This window comes from Ips typographus, linkage group LG12 (assembly GCF_016097725.1).
Source record: "Ips typographus isolate SLU linkage group LG12, UJ_Ityp_2.0, whole genome shotgun sequence".
Lineage (NCBI taxonomy): Eukaryota > Metazoa > Arthropoda > Insecta > Coleoptera > Curculionidae > Ips > Ips typographus.
In genome coordinates, this window is record NC_138433.1 from 1,153,762 (window position 1) to 1,176,211 (window position 22,450).

General features: G+C 38.2%; 7 protein-coding genes, 2 long non-coding RNA genes and 1 other non-coding gene across 13 annotated transcripts in view; 8 read left to right on the forward strand and 2 right to left on the reverse strand.

Moving 5' to 3' along the window:
* The window catches only part of ft (cadherin-related tumor suppressor fat), a 50,466-nt gene extending 49,346 nt beyond the window's left edge, over positions 1-1,120 (reverse strand). For both annotated transcript variants that reach the window (XM_081990612.1, XM_081990613.1), the window contains exon 1: positions 12-1,120. In XM_081990612.1, coding sequence (XP_081846738.1) covers positions 12-685 — 674 coding nt within the window. In that variant the 5' untranslated portion in view covers positions 686-1,120. The remainder of the gene's footprint in view (positions 1-11) is intronic.
* Positions 1-5,528, forward strand: part of LOC145736314 (uncharacterized) — a 32,355-nt gene extending 26,827 nt beyond the window's left edge. Inside the window, exons 6-7 of the long non-coding RNA XR_014179891.1 lie at positions 1,681-1,791; positions 5,516-5,528. This is a non-coding gene — a long non-coding RNA (uncharacterized LOC145736314). The remainder of the gene's footprint in view (positions 1-1,680; positions 1,792-5,515) is intronic.
* LOC145736315 (uncharacterized) lies at positions 1,273-21,593 on the reverse strand. Of its 2 annotated transcripts, none has more exons than XR_014179892.1 (4): positions 21,436-21,593; positions 20,936-20,969; positions 14,919-15,014; positions 1,273-1,412 (listed from the first exon to the last, which is right to left on the reverse strand). It is a non-coding gene; the product is annotated as an uncharacterized LOC145736315 (long non-coding RNA). The 2 variants fall into 2 exon arrangements; XR_014179893.1 differs by lacking the exon at positions 1,273-1,412 and adding an exon at positions 12,451-13,058.
* Unc-76 (fasciculation and elongation protein Unc-76) lies at positions 5,627-10,235 on the forward strand. 2 transcript variants are annotated; one of them, XM_081990640.1, is made up of 9 exons: positions 5,627-5,782; positions 5,994-6,259; positions 8,032-8,134; positions 9,038-9,169; positions 9,218-9,350; positions 9,404-9,654; positions 9,705-9,780; positions 9,836-9,901; positions 9,954-10,235. In XM_081990640.1, the coding sequence occupies exons 1-9, from the start codon at positions 5,627-5,629 to the stop codon at positions 9,968-9,970; spliced, it is 1,200 nt and encodes a 399-aa protein (XP_081846766.1). In that variant the 3' UTR covers positions 9,971-10,235. The 2 variants fall into 2 exon arrangements, with proteins under 2 accessions (XP_081846766.1, XP_081846767.1); XM_081990641.1 differs by having other exon boundaries at positions 9,041-9,169.
* Positions 10,797-11,483, forward strand: Ype (yippee zinc finger protein). The gene is made up of 2 exons (XM_081990653.1): positions 10,797-11,098; positions 11,153-11,483. Exons 1-2 carry the CDS (start codon positions 10,898-10,900, stop codon positions 11,333-11,335), a joined length of 384 nt encoding a protein of 127 aa, XP_081846779.1. The 5' UTR covers positions 10,797-10,897; the 3' UTR covers positions 11,336-11,483.
* On the forward strand, positions 11,579-11,650 carry TRNAC-GCA (transfer RNA cysteine (anticodon GCA)). The gene has a single exon. It is a non-coding gene; the product is annotated as a tRNA-Cys (tRNA).
* LOC145736313 (uncharacterized) lies at positions 11,741-12,327 on the forward strand. Its single transcript, XM_081990655.1, has 3 exons — positions 11,741-11,899; positions 11,953-12,074; positions 12,140-12,327. Exons 1-3 carry the CDS (start codon positions 11,837-11,839, stop codon positions 12,276-12,278), a joined length of 324 nt encoding a protein of 107 aa, XP_081846781.1. The 5' UTR covers positions 11,741-11,836; the 3' UTR covers positions 12,279-12,327.
* Positions 13,229-18,116, forward strand: LOC145736296 (uncharacterized). Its single transcript, XM_081990635.1, has 5 exons — positions 13,229-13,469; positions 14,060-14,163; positions 16,096-17,656; positions 17,716-17,846; positions 17,895-18,116. The coding sequence occupies exons 2-5, from the start codon at positions 14,134-14,136 to the stop codon at positions 17,997-17,999; spliced, it is 1,827 nt and encodes a 608-aa protein (XP_081846761.1). The 5' UTR covers positions 13,229-13,469; positions 14,060-14,133; the 3' UTR covers positions 18,000-18,116.
* On the forward strand, positions 18,259-20,654 carry LOC145736295 (mitochondrial disaggregase-like). Its single transcript, XM_081990634.1, has 8 exons — positions 18,259-18,648; positions 18,735-18,925; positions 18,977-19,203; positions 19,270-19,384; positions 19,438-19,616; positions 19,667-19,988; positions 20,042-20,235; positions 20,286-20,654. Exons 1-8 carry the CDS (start codon positions 18,350-18,352, stop codon positions 20,592-20,594), a joined length of 1,836 nt encoding a protein of 611 aa, XP_081846760.1. The 5' UTR covers positions 18,259-18,349; the 3' UTR covers positions 20,595-20,654.
* Positions 21,594-21,952: 359 nt separating the features above from the next.
* Trpgamma (Transient receptor potential cation channel gamma) overlaps positions 21,953-22,450 on the forward strand; it is a 34,122-nt gene continuing 33,624 nt past the window's right edge. Inside the window, exon 1 of the mRNA XM_081990622.1 lies at positions 21,953-22,070. The gene's annotated coding sequence lies outside the window, so the exon portion shown is untranslated. The remainder of the gene's footprint in view (positions 22,071-22,450) is intronic.

Here is a 22,450-nt window from a genome sequence, read left to right on the forward strand (position 1 = left end):
GTAATTATTACCTGGGAGGTTTTCCACCGTCCTGGGCGCTGATATTCAAAGCGTAATATCCCTGAGTTTCCCTATCCAATTTGCCCGTAGTTTCCAGGTGTAAATAGGACGAATCCCCGGTGGGATTCCCGGTAACCACTAGCTTAAACTTTCGATCCTGGTTCCCGGCAATTATTCGATAATTATCACTAATCCCGTTCGTGCCGATATCCTTGTCAGTGGCGGCGTCCAACAGTAATCGCGTACCCGCCACTGCACTTTCGGAAAAACTGACCGCGATACTGGATTCCGGAAATTCTGGAGAATTGTCGTTGACGTCCATCACGAGTATTCGCACTTCGATTGGATACGTTGGTTGACTGGACAGTACCACCAAGTCGTAACGGTCGTTTTTCAAAGTTTCCCTGTCCAGTATCGCACTGGTGCGGATTTCTCCACTAATTGGATCCAGAGTAAATTCCCTGGGTGGTTCGTTAAATCTATAGGTGAATCCAGGTTTCGTAGGGATTCTCCCGGCTACTGTTCCTTTAGGTTGTCCCTCAGGGATTTCTAGGGTAATTCTGGTATCCACAGCCCTGCTTTGCATTTGTTCCGGGTCCTGTCTAGCTCCAGGACCCGGACCCAGACCTTGAGCTCCAACCAGGAGCATCAAAAACATCCAACTCATCCTGACTTGTACCATCATCTAACTGAATTTGGTTGGTACTACCTAATCTGCATTTTTGTCAGTACCGCTTAATCATCCCGCAATCCACGTGTAAGCGTTCGTCTATTTCTTCAATCTAACATTCCACAGTCCCTTGCCCCTTTCTACCAGTCACAAAACCTCAGCGACTAGTTCGCTCCTTGTCTGACCCGCACGCACCACCATACGCCCCGTCTCTGTCGCTCTGGTATTCAATATGGCCGCGAGAGATCAGAGAACTCAGGTTATAAACACAGCATCCTTAACAACGGGGGGAAAAACCGGGATTCGAATCTTGGAGCGCGGTACCACCGTTCGGGTTCACTCAATCACCCAGTCACTTCACAGAGGGGTAGTGCCGTCCTGAACTGACTGTCATAAAAAAAACCACACGGAATTCGGGTACCGGACGACGGACAATGGTACTACCGCGAACCGACGATGTTGACTGAAGGAGTACCATTTCTTCGCCCAGAATGGAAAAAGGTGGTGCTGAACCGTGCTGCGTTGCCGGATCGCGTCTTAAGATCACCAGTTTTCTCATGTAACAATTTTGCAAATTTCTTCTTCTGATTACGTGGTACTGCTCAGTGTATTAAAGTCCAGGTGCATGAAAGTCTGCGAGGTGCTGTATTTTTGGAAAAGAGTCCACAACATGTTAATCAAATAGGATCCAGTTTGAATACTTATATCTTGATGGGAAAGTTTTCATTGGCCATCCATCAACCTGGAAGAATTTTGGAATAAATAGATTATGGTGTAAAAAAACTTTAACTTCTAAGACACTTGAAAAAACAAACGAAATAGCTCTGAGGAGACCAAACTTGTCAAATTCAATGTTGGAAACATTTTGACTGTCTTGAGGTTGGAAAAATTGACTGTTAAAGCCTTTGTGTTGTATTAAAGCAAATCAATAATTAAAATATTTAAAGTAGTACCAATGTACTGTATAACTGTATTTTATGAAAAGTGAGTTAAATCTTCTCTTGTTTTAGCTCCTACAATGAGGTGGAGGAAATTGGCGATGGAGGTGAGAGATCCACTCCAAACAGACCAAGACAACAGAAGAAAGACCTAAAAACTATTTGGAGATTGAGGGATATTGGGTAAGTAGCTAAAAACACTTGTTAAACTTTCTTAAAAAACATTCAAAAGATTGTGATTGGTCAAATGACGTGAATCATGTGACATAAAATGATTGCGGTGGTGCTCAAACGATAAGTTGTTTGAAAGCGAACAAACATTGAAGAATTCGAGTTGCATAGGAAAGCAAACTAGGTTCGAAACAGTTTAGGCCCCGAAAGGCATCCGTAGTCTTCGAGAACTCGTTTCTGACGGACAGAAAAGAGCCTCGGCGAATAATAGATGCTAATGATACAACTATCTCTTCTCTCGTCTTCGATAAAATTCAAATCGAACGCAGATACCGGATTCCGATACGGATTGAGTGAAATATCACTCAACTGGTAAGAGTCAAAAGTTGCAAATTAACCTCAAATTTTACCGGTTTACCGAGACAACGCAAGGGCATTAGATTCTATAGATGTTCAGATGCGAAGAAGGAAAAAATTTCAATCCGATAGATTTATGGCTCGAACAGGCTCGAACTGACACGACCATAAATAATGTTTATGTTCTTTTCGATTAGAAGTCGCAAGTGATTCTGGGGGCCCATGTGGCAACGGTGCCCCGTGGTACAGGTACCACCAGCAGAAGAATTAACAACGTTGCCAATCTTTTCTGTTTGTCCGATTTTCTGTTGTCGCCTACTTTGTCCGGAATTTTTCTTCAAGTCAAGCAAATTCTCAGTATTCTGTATAACTATTCATAAACTGAATTATCGTGCGCACACACATTAAACGCAATTAACTTTTGCATACAAACATGGCATATAAAAGGAGGAAATAAATCGGTCCAACAATGACGGTCTAGTGGGCGTTATATATGATTTGTTTTCGTTTAAGTGACACGACAATGACATTTCTTCTTAAGGGTCTAGTTGTAACGTTTTACGCCTACTATGTTCGTACATTTTTAATTTTGCTCATTTTAAGTTTTCTCCTAAGTTTTTTTTTTTTGATTTTGTTTTCTTAACACCTTGTCGGCCGGGTCGCGTCCCACGCATTTAGGTCCGGCATACGCGCGGGACATTCCTAAAACACGGCCACCGTTGTACGACAACAATGCTATGGGAATCATTTTGTGCAGGTTTATTTCGCACCCAGAATCAACACCGTCAATTTCACAGGCCTGCTTAAAGAAACACACCAATCAGTTCAGTACAAATCATACATCATCTGTCCGGAACATTGGTTCTACAGAGTGGATGGTGGCAATTCACTAAAATCTTAAATTTCGTTTTTTTGTCTACGTAAAGAGCCGGCCCCTCGTCACTGGTACCCATTCAAACGCTGTCACTCATTCGGGACCCCGAATTTTACCTGGGGGCCCCCTTCTCGAACGCCTCGGCCGCCGCACTTCTTCATAATATACTCATGAATAATATTTTCGAATTTGTTTTGTTCAGTATTTCTATATATACGATTCCTGTTTTGGCTAACACCTTTTGGGTTTTACAGGCCTGCCACGAGGCTTTAAACAATTCAAATCACACTTGTAGGTATTCTTTTCCGGAATTATTCAAAATTGTATTCTAACCGACTTTAAGACCTAATGACATGACACAAGTCGTTGTGGTTGTTTTTTGCTTAAACCAATTCGAGTGTGCCAATCCAGTCACGTGACTAAACAGTCCTTCTAATTTTCGTATTCAAATTAACAGTGTGAACCTACTTAAAACCACCGTCAAAGTGTACAGCTTCCAGCATAGCTTCTTGTCACTTGGTGGATGCGCCTTGCTTGTATTTGAATTTCATTAATAATAATTAAATTTTGAAAGTGAGTAGTATTCACTCCATACTCCATACTGCTTATCGATACTTTAAAAAAAAATAGACAGTTACAGAGTTCTAGTTTTGACCACTGTGTAGCCCTTGAAATATTCTTTAAATATCCTATTAGAACGTTTCAGTAAATGTCAACAATTAGAGAACTATTGCATGGAGAAGAGCAAACTTAAAAAGTCAATAATTTGACAGTTCGTAACTCGTAGATTTTGGCAACTACAAAGCTAGTTTTGATCACTGTGTGTTTCTAAAATAATTAATCCTAATGTATGATGAAAAAGAGTGCACAATTGATCACGTGACGGGACACTATAAAAAAATGTAAGCAATCCATAATAACTTCTTGACACTTGGTGGATGAGTTTTGCGTGTATTTGAATTGTATTGATAATAAACAAATTTTTGAGAGTAGTAATTGACTTAGTACTGCTTACTGATCTGTTCTCTTTTTTTTTAATAATTTCTAGAGCGAGTGATAAATATATTCGCGTCCTTGTATTTTTAAATACAGGGTGCACCAAGTATGTTTGTGGCAAAACTGCACGTTATAGGTAGCCTCTTTGAAGTGAGTTCAGGTCTGGTCCACCCGGTTTCTAACCCAGATTGACCGGTCCTGTGGGTGATGAGCACCGTCACATTATTGTGCATCTCTCTCTCGCTCGTTCTTGAAGAACCCAACAAAAGCGCAAGAACACTAAAATGCTGCACTTGCGTCCGCCGATCTGCGAATTATTGAACCAGTCCGCGTCAGAGTAGACCGAGGGTTCAGTGTTGTACTACATTCAGTACCAAAATAACTAACTTTTTGTCATTATGGCTGAAATTTGCTTGTGGATTTTTTCTTAATAATATTGAAAGTATAAGAAAGCAATAATTTTCACGCTGTATGAATCATAATGACGTAGTTTGACAGTTGGTTAAACAATAGTTATGCCAAATTACGACATAGTGACGTCACATTTCTGCTGTTTCCATGAACTGTCAATGTCGTACTGCTATAAATTGTTTACTGAATTTGCAACCATAAATTTGAAATATCGTTATGGTCCAAATTATTTTGAAACACTTAAGTTACCTTATGGAGCTTTTGGTAACAGTCGAATGTCACCGTAAACGAAAATAAGCGTTACTAGAGCTCGAATCAGATGAGAAAAGGCCACCGCATCATCAATGACGCAGTTTTTAAAACTATTTCTTTCTCCTTCTACAGTTGCCGTCGCATTAGATATAATCAGAGGCGTCCTATTAAAATATTCCCGAAAATATATTGTTAAGCGGTCAAAAAGCCACTTGGCAACGTAGTACGGTTTTTACTTGGACACAATTAAAACAGATGCGGCAGCGGCCAGGGACATTTGGACCTTTTTATATGCTTTTACTAGCCGGCACTCTAAACGGTGTTGCCAAGTTTAAAAAAATGTAGTGGCGGACAGGGAGACTTAGGGGGTTAGGTTAGGTTCCGTTTTAGTCTGGTGTTTTGGTTGTATTGTTGATGGTCGCAGTTGAAGTTCACATAGTGTTATGAATAAAAAACGTTATTTTGTCAAAATGTCTTTCAAAAAGGTTGGAAAGAAAGGTGTTATCATATACAGCCAAGGCCGTGAAATCGTCAGTAACGTCTTACAATTTATGAAGAAAGAAGCAGAAGGAGTTTCCATTCCTTTAAAAAACTTGTTGTCTTTTATTTTCTTTATTAAAAACGACGAAAATGTTTCATTTTACTGATAAAATAATAGCACGCCACTGACTGGCTGCAACAACTTGGAAAGTAACGAGAGCAGCAATATTTAAAGCGAGACGTACAGAGATCGTGACATCATCGTTTGATGACGCCTGTGGCCTTTTCTTAGCTGATTCGAGCTCTAACATCCCAGAAACTTCAGACCAACATTTTGCGGTTAGTACAATTTCTCTAGCAACTTAGTACAATCTACACCGGCTTGCTTATCGATTGATGCAGACAGGAGCTTTTCCTTGCCAGTTTTGGGTACCGAGGCGAGCGTCGTAGGATCGAAATCGTGTGTCGGAACCGAATATGCGGGACCTGGCCGCAAAAATGGCCGAATTAAAGTTTGAAGCACCCCTGGCGCAATTCGAGGAATCGGACGAATGGGGTTCCACGGAATTTCAATCGTACAAAACGAACGACAATATCACCAATCTGAACAAAAAAGTGAAAGATTTAAATCAGGTAAGGGTGCAACTTAAGGGTCGCTCTCCCCTATCTGAAAAATTCCTTATTGTTTGTCGTCACAATTGTTTTGTTAATTTAGTTGATAATTATAAATTAGTTGCTAATCTGCAAAATTGTTATCAGACAAATTTAAGTGTGTCAATTAAAATTATTATTTGAAACAATTCATGTTACTTAAATAATCCTAAACTGTGTAATAAATCACCAGGTCCTGAACGACTTCAATGAGGATTTAACCAACAACTCCAACACCATTGACCTAATCCAGCAGAAAAACGAACAAAACAACTCGAACCCGCCAACCACCACCATTTCAGACGACAACTTCACCGAAACCTTTTCCGGCTCCTTGGAGGATCTGGTGAACACCTTCGACGAGAAAATCACCAAATGTTTTGGCAATTACGAGGAATCGGTGGAAAAACTGGCACCTGTGCAGGTCCGGAGCCAGGAGGAGATTATGAACGAGTGTCAGTAAGTAATTTTTGATTAAGTTACGCAACTTTACCGGTTTACAAGGAGATAACCAAAGATGGTGAAACCCACACTTATTGAGATGTTGGTTGACCTCCTTGTGTTTATTCAATTTTTATGGAAAAGTGATTACATTTTCACGCGGCGAGTGTTTAACCCTGATGGTATTTTTGGATCTGAGAAATCTAATCTAAATATACTTGTTAGGTTTTGAATTAGTGGAACTGAATGATTTATGATTAACGGAATTTCCTACATTCAGCTCAGTTTACTTGAATAAAAGGGACAACATTGCGAAAACTCTTTAATATGGCGCCGGGACGCCTGATTGTTTAGGGACGCCATCGCGTCTGGACGCCCTGACCCCCCTCACCCTTAATGCATATTTATTAGACACGTCATCCACGGATAACCGTGTAACAGACAGAGAAACATTGAAAATTGTATGCTCTAGACAAAGACAATCAATATGCAACTGTCACTGTGGTGTCAAACTCTCCAATTTAGTAATTTTGATTTGTCAAGGGTTGTTTGATTTTCAGTGTAAAATTTAAGACGTATTCAGTCAGTGTTTACAATATCTGTCTCATTTTAACTCATTCCGATAAAACAAGATAGCCTATGTTACTAGAGCCTTTATTTTGAACAGATGACAATTAAAGGTATTAGAGAGTTAACGCAATAGTACCATAATTAATTACTAATTCGGATGCTAAAATAATATTAATTTTATCCAAAAATAAATCCCAAAGCAGATCAAACAGTAAAAATCCCAATGCAAAATTATGACAACATTTACCACCTGTATATTAACACAATTTGAAGTTGAATGTAAAATTCATTCATTATAAGATTGAATATCCTCTTGTACATTTCCTATTTGCCTCTTTAACATGATCGGAACCAATTAAACGGTCGGAAACTGGTTTGAAACGTGAAAAAATGCGGTCTAGCTCATCATTAAACTAACTGAAGAGGCTGCTCACTTTACCGGTCAAGTTACGCAAGGATTTTCAATGTCTCCGACTCTTAACTGTGTAAACATTTCCACTCTGGTTACTTTTCGGGTTTAATCACGAAATGTGAGTTAATTTATTGATAATCGTGCCAAAGGAAGGTTAGTAGAACAGAATATTTTCACAATGATCAAGTAAACATAGTCGAATTAAAGTATGTTCAAACAATAAGCGAAGTTCAATGAGCTACAATACGCCATTTTCATATTTACATATCAAATGACTAAAACTTCCGGTTGCTTATTATCTTTCTACACATTAAAACCGTCAGATGAACCTTTTGGAATATTGATTTCCTCCAGGGGTGTTGCTCATGCGCTCCAGAGGGCAGTAGGGCAGGGAATGTCACCAAAACACCAGGGTTAAAGGGGTCATTAACCATAGAAAATCAATTTCGGTCAAATTAATGATTACACAGTTAACTTATGAATATTGATGTGTGTGCAATTGTATTAAAAACTAGAACAGTCCATAATTGTGTAGTTGCGTCAGACTAGAATGTATTTGGCAGTGGCCGTAAGGGAACGAAAATGGTCACATTCTAATTGAATACACATATGATGACACATATTTCTCCAATAAAAGAATCATTTGGGATTTTCCAGTCAACGACCCTCTCTTATTTTAAATAAACTTGGTATTTTTAGATCCAAATTGATTCCCTCTTATCTAAATGTACATAAAAACCACACTCGATGAGTTTGTCGGAGGTAAACATACTCAACACCGTATTGTAAATTGGTTTTGGTTTTGCAGAATGTGGTGGACGATAACGGGCAATTTCGGCAACATTCTCCCCATCGATTGGTCTAAATCGTACGCCAGAAAGTTACAAATTGATTCGTTACATTTAGAACAGGTAGGTTTGTTTTGTCTCTGATGAGGCTAATAAAAAGAAACGCTTTGGTTTTTGATTCAAATTTTACGTTATTAAGAACCAATTTTGTTTGAATATAATTTATAGGGTAGGTAGGTTTTTAATGGTAGGTCTTATTTGAAGACTGAAACATTTCAAGCAAATTTCAACCTTAGCAGCAAAGGCCAACATTTTTTTTTTAATTGCTCTAAATACTACTGAAAATGCCAGACAAAAAAAAAGACAAAAGTTAATTTCAATATGACGTCACAGTTAATGTCGTCACTGCCACTTCTCCAGGACAGAAGGTAGATTATGTAAAGTGTCAAGGAGACAGGTTTTGATTGGTTTTAACTATATTAACCCAATTTTTAGCAAATATCTCCCTTATAGACAATCTTCTAGAACAAAATGTAGTATTTTTTGCTTACTTTGCATATCTAAGTCATTTGTTATATTTCTACAGTACTGCTTAATAAGCTAGCATCCTTGAATTTGTTTTTGCGAACACGTGTGTGGGACAAAAGATTCTTTTAACATCTGGTCCGAGTATGGGGTACTGTCGTTTTAAACGTCATGACGTTAATTACTAATAATGCTTAAAACATACAAAAAGCAAAATACAGAACACTTTGGATAAAAATGGTCTAGGATGCAGTAAAATGAGCTTAATGGGCTGAATTAAGCATATAAATTGGTATGCAGTGAGTCATTTAGGCTCATCAATGTTAGTCATCGTTTTTAGGTCTGGATTTGCCTGGAAACGTGGTATTTTTGCTTTTAAAGTTTAAATTCGTTGACAAGGCCAATTTTAATGAAATTCTTAAGGTTGAATTTTGCTTGAAACTCCTGTCATCTTAAAAACAACTTATTGTTCCTTAATTGAACTAGAATAATGTATTATAGCAGCCTCAGACTCCTGATGACGACTTGGACTTATCCTCTGAGGACGAACAAGTGGCCAACGACTTGGACATGCACGCCCTCATCCTAGGAGGGATCCAGCAGGATGCCGAACCATTAAAAACTGCCGATGAGGTACTAAATGCACTTAGAAATCCCAGTTAATTACGATTAGCCTTCCAGGTGATCCAGGAAATCGACGATATGATGCAGGAGGAGGAATGTTCGTTGGACGACAGTCCACGGGATTCCTTCGAAAACAGTGAGGTTATGGAAAAAGCTAAAGAAGTACTCGCTTCCCCTCTATATGAAGACAGTAAGTCTTTGCTAACGCCCCGCGAAAAATCGTCTTATTGTAATGTGTTCTAGAATTGCGCGATTTGAGCTTGTCACAGTTAAACGAGCTGTTTTTAGAACTGGAAGTGCTGATAAGGGAATTCTCCGAGACTTTAATAGCCGAATTGGCGTTAAGGGACGAGCTGGAATACGAGAAAGAACTGAAAAACACCTTCATTTCCTTATTGTTAGCGGTGCAGAACAAACGGAGACAGTACCACGTGGAAAAGAAGCGCAGCTCCAAGAATGGTACCTTGAAAACACCCACCGGACTCGATCCTAAAGTAACTCTTTATCTACCACAATTAACTCTATTAAAACTAATTTTTTACAGTATTTAACGACAGTAATTCCTTACCACATAGACAGTGGCACTCCCGATAATCCAACGTTGCAGATTTTAATAAAAAGTAAGTTAATTAGACACTATATTAATTTACAGTAAAAACTAACTTACTTTTGCAGTCTTAAAAGCCATAAACGAAGACAGCCCTACAGTACCAACCCTACTCACAGACTACATTTTAAAAGGTAATCAATACTGTTAATTCTCTTAAATACACTATTAATCAATTTTTTCCAGTTATATGTCCCACATAAAACAATTGAAATAGGAAATTCAAGGCGCACAAGGAACCAGTTTTCTTGCCACCACCACTTTATAAACTAATAACCACAACAACCAATAGTGATTTTAAAGAAAGGAGACACTAAAAATGCAATATTATATTATTACCAATTGTGTTATTAAAGTGTCATATCTTTAAGTCTAGTCTTGCGTTGTTTTATGTATTTTTTACGATTGTATAATTTTTGTGCATGTAGAGATCCTGCTTAGATTCTTTTATATAAGGCTTTTCTGTGATTTTTTTTTATTTAATAAGTTTTCTTTTGTACAAAGAAAAATTGTAAATAATTGCGCGCGCGCTCTCTTGCCCAACAGTTTTTCCTTATATCCAATGTTTCACATTAAATTATTGTAATCTTTAGAAAAAGGTTCGTAATATTGGAAACTTGCAGACAGAGTGTTTCGGAGATCTCAATCAGATGTTTCAACAATAATTTATCTTAAACAAGACGCTTAATAAAAATTCAAAAAAAATTGTGACAGTTGTTTTATTTATTGTTTTGGTTAAGTGCCTGAAAAACTGAACAAGAAAAAAAGACTAAATTTTAATATAAAAAAAATTAATACTCATAGAATCATAGAGTGGTTATAGTTTTATTACCAATTCAGCAATCTTGACACATGGTGTATGCACTGAATTGAAGTTATGCGACCAGAATTACAACTAAGTGCATAAATGGTTGCCGGCACTTGAAACCGTTTGTTTGACAATCAGCTGGGAGAGTGCACTTTGACACGTGACTTGCCTATTAGTTTAGGCAGGCAAAACACGTGATCTAAGTAAACCTCCTCGCAAATAAAGTTCTTGGTTATTGTTTGTTGTGACTTGGAGTTCTTTGTTTACTAATTCATTTACTACTAAAACCCTCCATAGAATTGTTTCAGTGTACACCAGCAAAATGGGTAAAATCTTTCTGGAACATATGGGGGGCACGCGATTGTTTTCCTGCGCCCGTTGCGACACAAACCTAACCAACCGTTCCGAGCTGATCAGCACTAGGTTTACGGGGGCCACTGGAAGGGCCTTCCTGTTCAATCGAGTCGTTAATTTGACCTACAGTGATGTGCAAGACAGGGTCATGTTGACTGGACGTCATATGGTGATTGTGGCCCCCTTTTTACAAAAACAGGTGACCTGTTGAACGTTTTTGTAGGTTCGGGACGTTTCCTGCAAATCGTGCGACTGTAAACTGGGTTGGATGTACGAATTTGCCACTGAGGACAGTCAGAAGTATAAGGAAGGGAGAGTGATTCTGGAGAGGGCTTTGGTGACTGAAAGTGATGGTGTGGAGGACCGGCCCTATTACGAAAGACGCCGGGATAACAATAGGCAGTAATTTCGTTTTTAAAACTGATGGGACATAGACTGAAGCTGAGGATTGTAAAATTTGTGTTAATTAATATTAGTTAAGAGAGGGACGGTAGAGTAGTTGGTACTTTAATACACTGTATTGCTTTACTATTGTATTAAATGTTTTAAGGAAACTTCTCTGTTTTAATACAGACAACTAATTGTTCTTTTATATTATTTTACTGATGCCGACGAATGTATACAACCAGTCGTGCAAGGTCACCAATACGGGGGTATAGCTCAGTGGTAGAGCATTCGACTGCAGATCGAGAGGTCCCCGGTTCAAACCCGGGTGCCCCCTCGTTTTTTTTTTTTTAATATCCACACACTTCAAACCTAATACCATTCGAACCGCCCTGGTAGTATAAATAATTGATTTAAAAGTAAACAAACCGAGATAAACGCGCAGTTTTCTGATTAATTTAAATTATAAACAAACTTAAAATAACTGCCTCAGAACTGGACGATCTGTGTATAGTTTTTCAGTATGTCGAACGATTTTTTTTCATTACAAATCATGAAGGCGGTTTTTATCATTTTACTCTTATCTGTAAGTTAATTTTAATTAATTCGTATTAACAAAATTTACTTTAAGGTTTTTAGATTGCATTAGTGGACAGTGGGAGCCCTATCACGTGTTCATCGCGAAAATCATTTGTTTGTTACGACCTAAATAGATTCTACACGTGCGTGAATAATGACAGAGGTGTTTTTATACCTCAAGGGTAGTATTGACTATTGACAGTGACATTTTCCATAAAGGTATAAAATAATTTGTTTAATTTTGTAGATATCTTCGAAGTTGTCCGATTGGTTTAGTATGCAACGAAACCAACGAATTTCCATGTGAAGAGGACCTCTCCAATGAATTTCTGTTGGACGTTAAATTTGGAGGAAAAGAAGGTCGGAAGCGTATCATAGACGACTAAAAGTGTACAAAAATGTTTAATAGACGAATAAAAGTGACTTGCACTTGAATTTTGTTCCACATTTAGTATTCAGGGCAATTTGAGGCTTCCTCCTATTTGAAATTTCACTACTTTACCCACATATGTCGAACAAACGCGTTACATCTGTTATCTGGCCAATGATAATGAGCGGAATATTAATTAATACCAGTCAGGGTACTAAATTATTGTTTGCGTCCGCTTACGCCACTGATACAATTTCTAAAATGTCCTTACAAAAACAAATTTGATTATACTACTCGCAGTTTTGTCAACGAATAGCTTTAGAAAACGAAACTGGCTGTGAATTTTGATATGGATTTTATTCAAATAAACACATAAAGTAACATGCATAACGTGCTGAAATGATGGTAATTTCACTTTTAGGAATTTGTGATGGGCTTGAAAATACCTCGATGGTTATTCGAGTCACGTGTTACACTTATTTTGTTTCACTTACTGTCCCAATAGCCTATCAATTTCATCACTCGTTAATATTTGCAAAAAAGGGAGAAATACAAAATCTTTAGACAGAACAAAGATGGAAGAAAACTTACTTGGAAAGACAAGTTTATCTGGTCAAGTGTTACATTTCAAGCTTTATCTGTCAAAAACTTGTCAAGCTTGTAATTGGTCTACAGAGGTCACGTGACTTCTGTGCATGTTCTGTATGGTTTGAAATTTAGGTTAAAAAGCGTTTTTCAAGCTTGTAATTGGCCTTCTAAGATCACATGACTTGTTTGTCTCATTTACTTGGGTCCCCTATGGAAATCGAAATAAAAAAAAGAAAACGTAATTTTTCCGCATACCAGACAGAAAAGTGAATCGCTAAAAACGTAAACACAATACAAATTAGCTTCCTTATCGCCACTCTACGAAGACGGGTGCCCCAGGTCCCCCTGACGCGCGCTATAAAATGGTTCTTCGCGTTTTTCCGAAGCCCATTGAACGTTGAAGCATCTTCAACGCGCGTTTTTTTTTTGATTGGGATGGAAATGTTGTACCTGCACGACGGCACCGAAAGCTCAGTCGTACTCTAGGTGGCTTTCACCCGGCGTAAGGTTGAAGGTTAAAACGCATTCGAGAAGAAGATACCGGCGTAAACGTACCTCGGTGGTGATTGTGTTTTATAGTGAATTTCGGATTTCTGTTTATATGGATTGATTGATTATGGTAAGTTGTGTAGTAAATTAAGTCATTAAAGGTCAATTTTGCTTTTTATTAAAATCAGTTTAAAGAATAAATCCCATTGAGTTGATGTGATTGTTGCAAGCGAAATTCGTCCTTATCAACCATCGGACAATATGAATTTTTACGTTAGCTCAAGTGTTGCCAAATCAATTAATTATTTAAATTTTAGCTAGGTTTAGCAATTATCAAAAATTAAACGCCAAGAAGTGGCGTTTCTGGAAAACTCATTTCAATGACTATCCATAGATATATAAAAGTCTTAAAGAAGCAACTAATTTAGGATTGAAATTTTGACTTAATTAAGTTTTTTAGTTAATTGCAGTTTAATTGACACGATTACGTAAAATCTAATTTATTGAAAGTTAAACTTTACTGGTTTAATCACCAACTCTCTAATCATTTAATCAATTAATTTGAGCCAATCAAATTCGGGGTTCCAGTTAACCCTCGCAGTTAACAATACCGAAAAGCTTTCCCACGACCATTTTGTCCCGATCATCGTCACTAAATCACGGTTTTCCCATCCCACGAAGCAATTAACTCCCCGAATTAAGTGTAGAAACTTTTTGCAGGTCGATAGATCATCATCAGGAAATGGCGGACGTTCTTCTCACCTTTGATTAAAACGAACAATGCATCCGAAGAAATGGAGGCGTACAATATGATTAGAATTAGGGTAAGTAAAGTGGAATGGTGATTGAAAAGACGAGCTTACTAATGGGAACTACAGCTTTTAAAAATCAAGATTTACACGCCAAAATATCCGCTCTGTCCACTGTCAAGATTAATAGATATGTGATTGGTTTATCGATTAAATGACCGAATAGGAAAGTGTCGATTATCGATTTCAAACACGTTTTTTGCACATTACCTCTTGTACGTACGGATTTCACCGTTAAAAAAATCATAAATAATTATTCGAGTGCGGTTGTACGATTTGAAATTCTGCGGGACGATGTAACCTACTAAAATGGAAATTTTGTTGTTTTTCTTGTCAACCGTCAGTAGTTTCTATTATTACATACCATCACTGCGGTTTCATATTATTACCATACGAAAATGTAAAGTTTCATTTTGTTCAGAGAACCAACAAAAAAAAAAGAAGAAAACAGCTATTTCCGTTGTCTACAAGGAAAGTAAAAGCAGCTTATTGCCATATAAGGAGGTGTCGTACATTTTCCGGCCATTTTACCTTAAATAAGGTATTGTTACCGCACCCAACCTTGTTCGGACATTTCCGATTCCACTTTCCTTACTAATTAAACATTTAGTATAAATAACATTACAAGATAACTGTAAAAGGTTTTGGAGTATTATTAGGGGACCAAACAAGCGTGTAAGTCGGTTAGAAACCGCGTGTAATTATGATGTTGCAACTCTAATTAAGTAAACCATTTTCACACTTAATTATGGTTATAAATTTGTACTCACCCAGTATACTACTTCTCCTAGACAGCTGTCAAACTTGCTAGGAAGGATTCTTTTGCTTGATGGTGTTTCGTTCTCAGGGTGATGTTTTCGTAGTAACTGTAATAAAAGAGATGTTTTAATAACAATTATAGTTGTTAAATATTATATTAATAAAAGTAAAGTTTGTAAACAACGTCTACAGGTGTGGTAAATCCAAAAAACCGTGTAACGGACAGAGAAACGTAGGTAATTGCATGCGCGGGAGGAAGACAGAAAACAAAAAAAATATCAAGTAGGCCATATTTTTAGCGCGCTGTTGCCAAACGCCGTAAGTAAGTTTGTCGAGGGTTTTGAATACGTACGGCGTTTGGCAACAGCGTGCTAAAAATATGGCCTACTTGATATTTTTTTTGTTTTCTGTCTTTCTCTCGCGCATGCAATTACCTAAGTTTCTCTGTCCGTTACACGGTTTTCCTATGGTCGCTTTTGGATTTACCACACCTGTATATCAATATTGACGTTTGACAGTTGAGTAGGAATGAACACTACTACACTCAGTGTTTTTCAACTACAAAAAGCACACCCAGTACATTCCCACTGATTTCACTTTCAATGGAAATTATAAGCAAATACAACCCATTGTTTTAAATCACCCATCAAAAATCCCACGTTCTTCATCTTGCTCTTGGCTTTGTAGATTATTGAAAAGCGCTTCCTTTTGCCTTGCATTTAATAATCAATTAAGGTTTCTGGTTCTGCAATGTTATTAAGGTTGTGGGGGCTAACAGATCACTAGGATAAACGATGTAACAATTTCGTAAATATAATGAAAGTTGTCAGAAATTACATCCTCTATAAGTTAGTATTAAGGTGTTTTTGCTCTCAGGGTTAAGGAGTTAACAAGGCAAAAAGTGCACCAAATTGCATTTTTTAAAAACTGCTCTTGACTGAGGGTCACTACGTCAATTTACTGTTGAAATTTTAGTTATTATCACTAGTAAATCAAAGTGCAGGTCTGTAACATTCAAATTTGACACACAAAATGAAGATATTGAACTTTCTTTGAATGAGAATATACTCATTTGCTTCCAGGTCAAGATGAAGACGAGTAGTTTATAGGCACCCGCGAAAGCTTCAGCTGCACAATTTATGTTTTTTTTTTTAAATAAAAATTATATTAATAACTATCTTGTTACAGATCTTATATCTGCTGCTGGTGACTTTAGCTGTTGGTGGTGAAATGATCAACGCACCCCAAAAACCATCACTTAGGGTTTCTAGGAGCATTGCAGGTCCCTTCAGGGGTCGAAACTGCTACGACTGCAACAGTGAACCTTGGATACCCCTAATAGGGCGGAGCCTCAATCTTCCACCCTCTCACTCGTATTTTAAGCAGGAGTTGGTTCAACCCCCTTTAGATCAGTATGGGGCACCTCAGGGGGCTTTCAAATACCCCGGGCTGGGGGAGGTTGCTGACTTTATGTTGCCACCCCCTTATAAGAGTACCATATCCAGAGCCCCTGTGAGGGTTCACTTTGGGTGGTCTGGACCACCGAAACCTCTTAGATTGCATTACACACCCACTATCATAGATTTAACTCCGCCTCCCTTCCAATTACCTTTAGAGAACAATTTACCGGTAGCACAGCCTAGTGATAGTTATGGCAGGCCTTTGACAACCCATTTGGAACCAATCACGTTAAGTAGTGAGCATTACCACTACCACAATGGGTTGACAGACGTTCAGGTGTTGCCAAGTGTACGAATTGCAGACTATACTGCCTCCATAGAACATCCAATCAATTTGATTCAATCTCCCATTTTGGACGTTGAAGAAGACTTGAATAAACCTACTAGTCAAGATGAGGAAAGACTTAGTGATAAGCCTATAGTGGTTGAAGACACTTTCACCAGTGCTAGTGACATCAACACAACCTACTCCTCCGGTCTGGAGAGGTCTAATGACAAGTTTTTAACTGAAAGTCACACTAAGGAGAGTTTAATTCAAAAACTCCTGAAACCCAACTTGAAGCCTATTAAACCAAAAAAGCTTCAAATCATAGTGCCGTATCTCAAAGCCCCAGCGCCATCTACAGCAATCTACAATCGAGAGTACACCACCTTAGCTCCGGTTTTTGTGCCTCCACCTTTAACCACTGAATCTGGCAATTTGTGGACTCAATTGGTTGAAGAGATCCGAGTTGGAGAAAGCCAAAAAGACTCCGCCCGTGGTTTTGTCAAATCCACCACTGAAGTCTACAACATCCACGAGTATTTTAACAAAAAGTCTCTACAGCAAAACATAGACGACTGGACTCAACAGTCCTACTCTGCAGACTTAGGACAGCATTCTCACACAAAAAACATCCCTGGAAACTACCTCACCACCTCCACCCTTAAAGACCACTCAGCTTCATCAAGTGACCAGTTGGACATAATCAGCAACGAAGTTGTACCTCAAACCACAACTCCAAAACCGCTAATAAAGTATATAAAGAAACCCAGTTGGGAGAAAGACAAAGTGACTTTGAAAAACTCCACCCATGAAAAAGTCTACCTGGTGACCCCTCAAAGTTACATCAAATATTTAACCACAACCCCAGCCACGGCTTTTAGCATGGCGCCCAAAATTCAAAATGGACAAATCAACAACTCCACCACCATGACAAGAATCAGTGTAAGGGTGGAGGCGCCTCCATCCTCCTCAGACCAGTCCAGTAAAGATGTGAAGGTGATTTTCAGTGAGTGGCCCCATTTAAGTGAGTATCTGGTGTTTTTGTTTTATTGAGTATTTTCGTAAATTGCGTTTGTTGGGTAGTTAACGATTTGGAGACTACCACAACCTCAAAACCCACCTCCAGACATCCCTTGTTTGGTTTAATGGATATGGCGGCGTATACCTCAGAGCCTGGTAATGGGACAGTGGAGACACTTTCTGGGCATTCTAAGGTAAGCTCCGGTAGAACAAGAAGTCTGTAAGTAAAGCATTGTTTTCAGGTTGTAAGCTTCGGTACTTCCCCTTTGATAAGAGTGAGCAGTACCACACCAATCCCAAAGCTCAACTCGAATGAAACGGTTAAAGTTACACCTGTTGCTATTTAGAGCCGGTTTTTTAAAAGTGTAGTTAGGTATTTATTTAAAATAGCCGCTTAGTGTTTCTGTTGTATATATTTTTCAATTTTGCTATAAATAAAATATAATTTAACCTGGTTATTTTAACATTTAAATTCCACCGCAATTTTTTTACACCACGCCATTGGTTTAATATACATTGCATAGTGGTGTCTCTGTCTAGTACATCTACACGGAAGGAAAGAGGTATAATTCAATCAACGTCACCTGCCACTGTCATACTGTCAAATATCAAAAAGCCCAGATGTAAACAAACAATATTGATTTTTTTATTTTTTATCAATCAAATACTATTAATAAGGTTAGTGGAAAATGTAAAAATGAACCGTATTTTTAAAGCGTTAAGGCTGAATTTGCGCCGTCTTCCTATTAATCCTTATTGGAGGTTTGTAAACGTCACCAAGAGCCCCTCACTGACCACAGTCTTAATAGCATTTGAAAGGGAAAATTACTGGAAAAACTACTGGAAATCGCTTTTTAATGGAAAAAGGTTTCCGTACGGTATTTTCGTGGCTTCCGTCTTGTCAGTCGCTTATTGTGACTCCTTTGATTTGCCTAGCAGACAGGAGAAAAGATTTTTCAAAGCTGTGCAATTCGGACTCACCCATGAAGTTAGTAAGTAAGTACATAGTTGTTAACTTCAAGTTCAGTCTTAGTTCAAGTTTATTTGGGCTTTTTTTGGCATTTATACACTGCTAATTATAGTTTAATCAAAAACGGGGCTGACGTAAACTTACGGCACCCTTTGGGTTGGACCCCTTTGATGGTAGCGGCCGTAAACGGTCATTACGACATTGTTAAGCTTCTATTGGCCAGCGGGGCTAATCCCAACTTATCTGACAACTATATAAACCCCTCACGAACGGCTCAAGAAAAGGGCCTCCTTTCAATTGAAGGTTAGAGTGATTTATTTGTAAATGCCCCCTATAAAACTGTTGGATTTGCAGTGTTAATGATTAGAGATGAGGAGTTTAGTGGTATGTTGAACAACAAAGCCACCTTTCGGGGATTCACCGCATTACATTACGCCGCTTTGGTTGGCAATATGAAAGTTGCCAAGTTGCTGATTGAAAACGGGGCCAATCCTTGTTTGGAAACGGAAGCCGGTCAAAAACCGGTTGTTTATGCTGAAGAAGGACCCCTCAAAGAATATTTGCAGCAACAAACTGAGAGAGTAAGTATTAAATATTCTGCTGATTCAAATAATTTGGTTTTACGTTCGTTGTTTCGTTTTGCAAAGTACGAGGATATACAGAAAGAGAAAGAGTTGGAGGAAAGACGTAAATTTCCATTGGAAGACCGATTGAAAAAGTATATCGTGGGACAAGAGGGGGCAATAGCAACAGTGGCCGCAAGTAGGTCGTTTGTCCTTTAACCCCACTTTTTCAAATCAAATTTATCACTTTAGCCGTTCGCAGAAAGGAAAATGGATGGACTGACGGCGACCATCCCTTAGTTTTTCTATTCTTGGGCTCGTCCGGTATCGGTAAAACCGAGTTAGCCAAACAACTAGCCCACTACATTCACAAAGATAAAAAAGAATCGTTTATTAGGCTTGACATGTCTGAGTTTCAGGAAAAACACGAGGTTTTGCTGTTTACCAACTTAAATTTTTTAGTTAATAGAGTGGTTTGAAGGTGGCCAAACTGATAGGAGCACCACCAGGTTATATTGGTCACGACGAAGGCGGACAACTGACCAAAAGGTTGAAAACCTGTCCAGACGCTGTGGTGTTGTTTGATGAGGTGGACAAAGCCCATCCGGACGTTCTTACCGTTTTACTGCAACTGTTTGACGAAGGTCGATTAACTGACGGCAAAGGAAAAACAATTGAGTGTAAAAGTGCAATATTTGTGATGACGTCCAATTTGGCTAGTCAAGAAATAGCGCAACACGCCCTTAGTTTAAGGGAGGAAATCGAAAAGTTAAAGGATGAGAGACTGAAAACTGCTGCTAATGGTAGCAATATTTTGAAGGTTGCTTTACAGCTGTTTAATTCAAGTTTTTCCAAGGCGAAGCCCATTTTTCTGACGATATTGTTATATCCAGGAAGTTTAAGGACGAAGTGGTGAAACCCATACAGAAACGTCACTTTAAACGTGACGAATTCCTGGGAAGAATCAACGAAATTGTTTATTTTCTACCATTTTCCCGACGGGAGCTTTTGGAGCTAGTTCAACGTGAATTACAGTGTTGGGCCCAAAGAGTAGGACTTGTTTTAATTCTAATAAAAAATCACTTATGGGCGTTTTGCAGGCAAAAGACCGACACAAAATCGATATAAAATGGGACAGAAGTGTCGAATCTGCGTTGGCGGACGGTTATGACGTATGCTACGGTGCTAGATCAATCAAGTACGAAGTGGAACGCAGGGTGGTCAATCAATTGGCCGCCGCCCACGAAAAAGGGGTGATCGGCAAAGGATCTGCGATCAACATTACCGCTTCCTGGCCGGAAAATTCGGAATGCGCGGAAATTATCATACAAGTGAAAAAGAGCGGAAATAAAGACTTTATTGATATCGGAAGTTTACTTCCGGTTAAAAAAACCTCTTCCCTATGGTAGAGACATTTATTTGTTTTTACTTATTGTTTTTGTTTTAATAAATTTTAATTAAGTAATTTATTGAACTCTTTTAATGAAACTTGCAGTTGTCATTAAATCATCCTGTAACTGTTCAAATAACCTAGTTACTGACAAAATGTATATGTCAAATAATGATTAAAAAAAAAGAGGACAGTTATTCTCATAAACAAATCAAATGCTACAGACAAAGATAAAACGAGTAATACATGTGCACTCAATACTTGTACAGACAAGTTTTTTGCCATTTTTCGGTGGAGCCTTAATTTACAATTGTGTCTGGATGAATAATTAAAGTAAAGACTTAAAACATATGTACATACCTGTATACGGTTCGTGAACTCAAACTAGATCACCCTGTAATTAAAAATCGAATTTACTCACAATATCTATTTGAAAAATCAAAAAACAAAAATAGGAAAACACACAAGGAGAAATGGTGATCACACCAAACGATCTCAGTGCCATCTGTTATCAAACGTGCAAACTATTTTTCACAAAAATTATGCTAGGATTCACCCAGATCCAACCTATATAAACCACTTATTTCCAAAGTGTGTAACGTTTTATAGTTTATTTAAAATATACTGTATTCTGGATGTAACACGATTAGAAACTCTGAGTCAAAACAAACAATTAACATTCTGCAACTAGAATTGGATCTTTCATCAGTTTTATCATCTCAATTGTTACACAGGTAAACCACAAAACAAGTTCTGTATGGTTTATCCAACTAAATAGACCTAGCTATAATATAATTTTACAAGTTTGAACTAAAATAAATGGTCTACTGAAAGCCAGTTGTAGCTTACAAAAAACTTACTTGTTCATTATTTGAAACGCAATCCTGTATTCTGGTTCTTCTTTCTTGAGTTAATTTTACAGTCTGGCTACATAAACTAGTTGTAGAATACAGCGGAAGGACAAGGGATTTTCTTGATTTTGAATATTTGAATACCAAAACACAACACCACACAAACACAAAACCCAAGTGTAATGTCAATTTTCAAAATACATTGACATTTTTTGCGACTTTCGACTTCAATTGCGACGTTGCTAGCCAATGAGTAAATCTGACCACGCAGAGTTTGAGCGGGCAGTTAAATTTTTGATGTTGCAAGGCAAAGTAACTGAACGCAGTTAGACGAATGTTAAGATTACTGTAAGTAAACGTACTTACTACTTACTGTAGTAACGCGTTTTCTGTTGTTGCTTAATACAGTTGCAAAAAGCGGCAACGTTGTATGAACGAAAAATAATGACAGAAGCCCTACGAAATTCGTTATAAATTGAACATAACCTCGAAATTAATTGTTTATTTATCTGTGTCATTCTGTGTATAATTTTTATTAGTGAGTTGATTTCCCATGCAGAGGATGAAAACAGCAGACGCAGTTTGTGTTCGGGGTGCAGAAAACACAAACAAGGACAGTTTAAAGGGGACTTAGAAGACCACAGGTACAGAATTGTTACTAGTAATGTATAGGTTTTACAGTTTACACGCACTGTTTATTGCGCCCCGTTTTGCTTTGGAAGAGGTGTTTTTACTTTAGATACTACAATATATATAGGGTGACACTGAAATAAGGATTATTGTCTGTCAAAATGTGCTTCAAAGCTCAATAGGAGGTATAGGTGAAAGCGGAAGCGCATTACTAATTATTAAGTACTCCGCGATCCCTTTTATAACCTGGAAAAGAGAAAGGAAAAACGGTACGAGGGCGTGAAAGAATCTGAACCGGGCGTCTCGACGCCGATGCGACGCCAGTCCTCATCCAACCATCCCTCGTACCGGACCGATTTTTTTCTGTTCCGGATCGTGTTTCGGAGTTACGCGA

Bases quoted from the DNA above. Each gene is read 5' to 3' on its own strand.
- Unc-76 (XM_081990640.1), top strand. From the start codon at position 5,627: ATGCGGGACCTGGCCGCAAAAATGGCCGAATTAAAGTTTGAAGCACCC. The intron at 8,135-9,037 runs GTAGGTTTGTTT...AATGTATTATAG, and splicing joins ATTCGTTACATTTAGAACAG to CAGCCTCAGACTCCTGATGA. The intron at 9,351-9,403 runs GTAAGTCTTTGC...AATGTGTTCTAG, and splicing joins TTCCCCTCTATATGAAGACA to AATTGCGCGATTTGAGCTTG.
- Ype (XM_081990653.1), top strand. From the start codon at position 10,898: ATGGGTAAAATCTTTCTGGAACATATGGGGGGCACGCGATTGTTTTCC. The intron at 11,099-11,152 runs GTGATTGTGGCC...ACGTTTTTGTAG, and splicing joins TGTTGACTGGACGTCATATG to GTTCGGGACGTTTCCTGCAA.
- LOC145736313 (XM_081990655.1), top strand. From the start codon at position 11,837: ATGTCGAACGATTTTTTTTCATTACAAATCATGAAGGCGGTTTTTATC. The intron at 11,900-11,952 runs GTAAGTTAATTT...TAAGGTTTTTAG, and splicing joins TTATCATTTTACTCTTATCT to ATTGCATTAGTGGACAGTGG. The intron at 12,075-12,139 runs GTAGTATTGACT...TTAATTTTGTAG, and splicing joins GGTGTTTTTATACCTCAAGG to ATATCTTCGAAGTTGTCCGA.
- LOC145736296 (XM_081990635.1), top strand. From the start codon at position 14,134: ATGGAGGCGTACAATATGATTAGAATTAGG. The intron at 17,657-17,715 runs GTGAGTATCTGG...TTTGTTGGGTAG, and splicing joins CAGTGAGTGGCCCCATTTAA to TTAACGATTTGGAGACTACC. The intron at 17,847-17,894 runs GTAAGCTCCGGT...CATTGTTTTCAG, and splicing joins CACTTTCTGGGCATTCTAAG to GTTGTAAGCTTCGGTACTTC.
- LOC145736295 (XM_081990634.1), top strand. From the start codon at position 18,350: ATGAACCGTATTTTTAAAGCGTTAAGGCTGAATTTGCGCCGTCTTCCT. The intron at 18,649-18,734 runs GTAAGTACATAG...TGCTAATTATAG, and splicing joins CTCACCCATGAAGTTAGTAA to TTTAATCAAAAACGGGGCTG. The intron at 19,204-19,269 runs GTAAGTATTAAA...CGTTTTGCAAAG, and splicing joins TGCAGCAACAAACTGAGAGA to TACGAGGATATACAGAAAGA.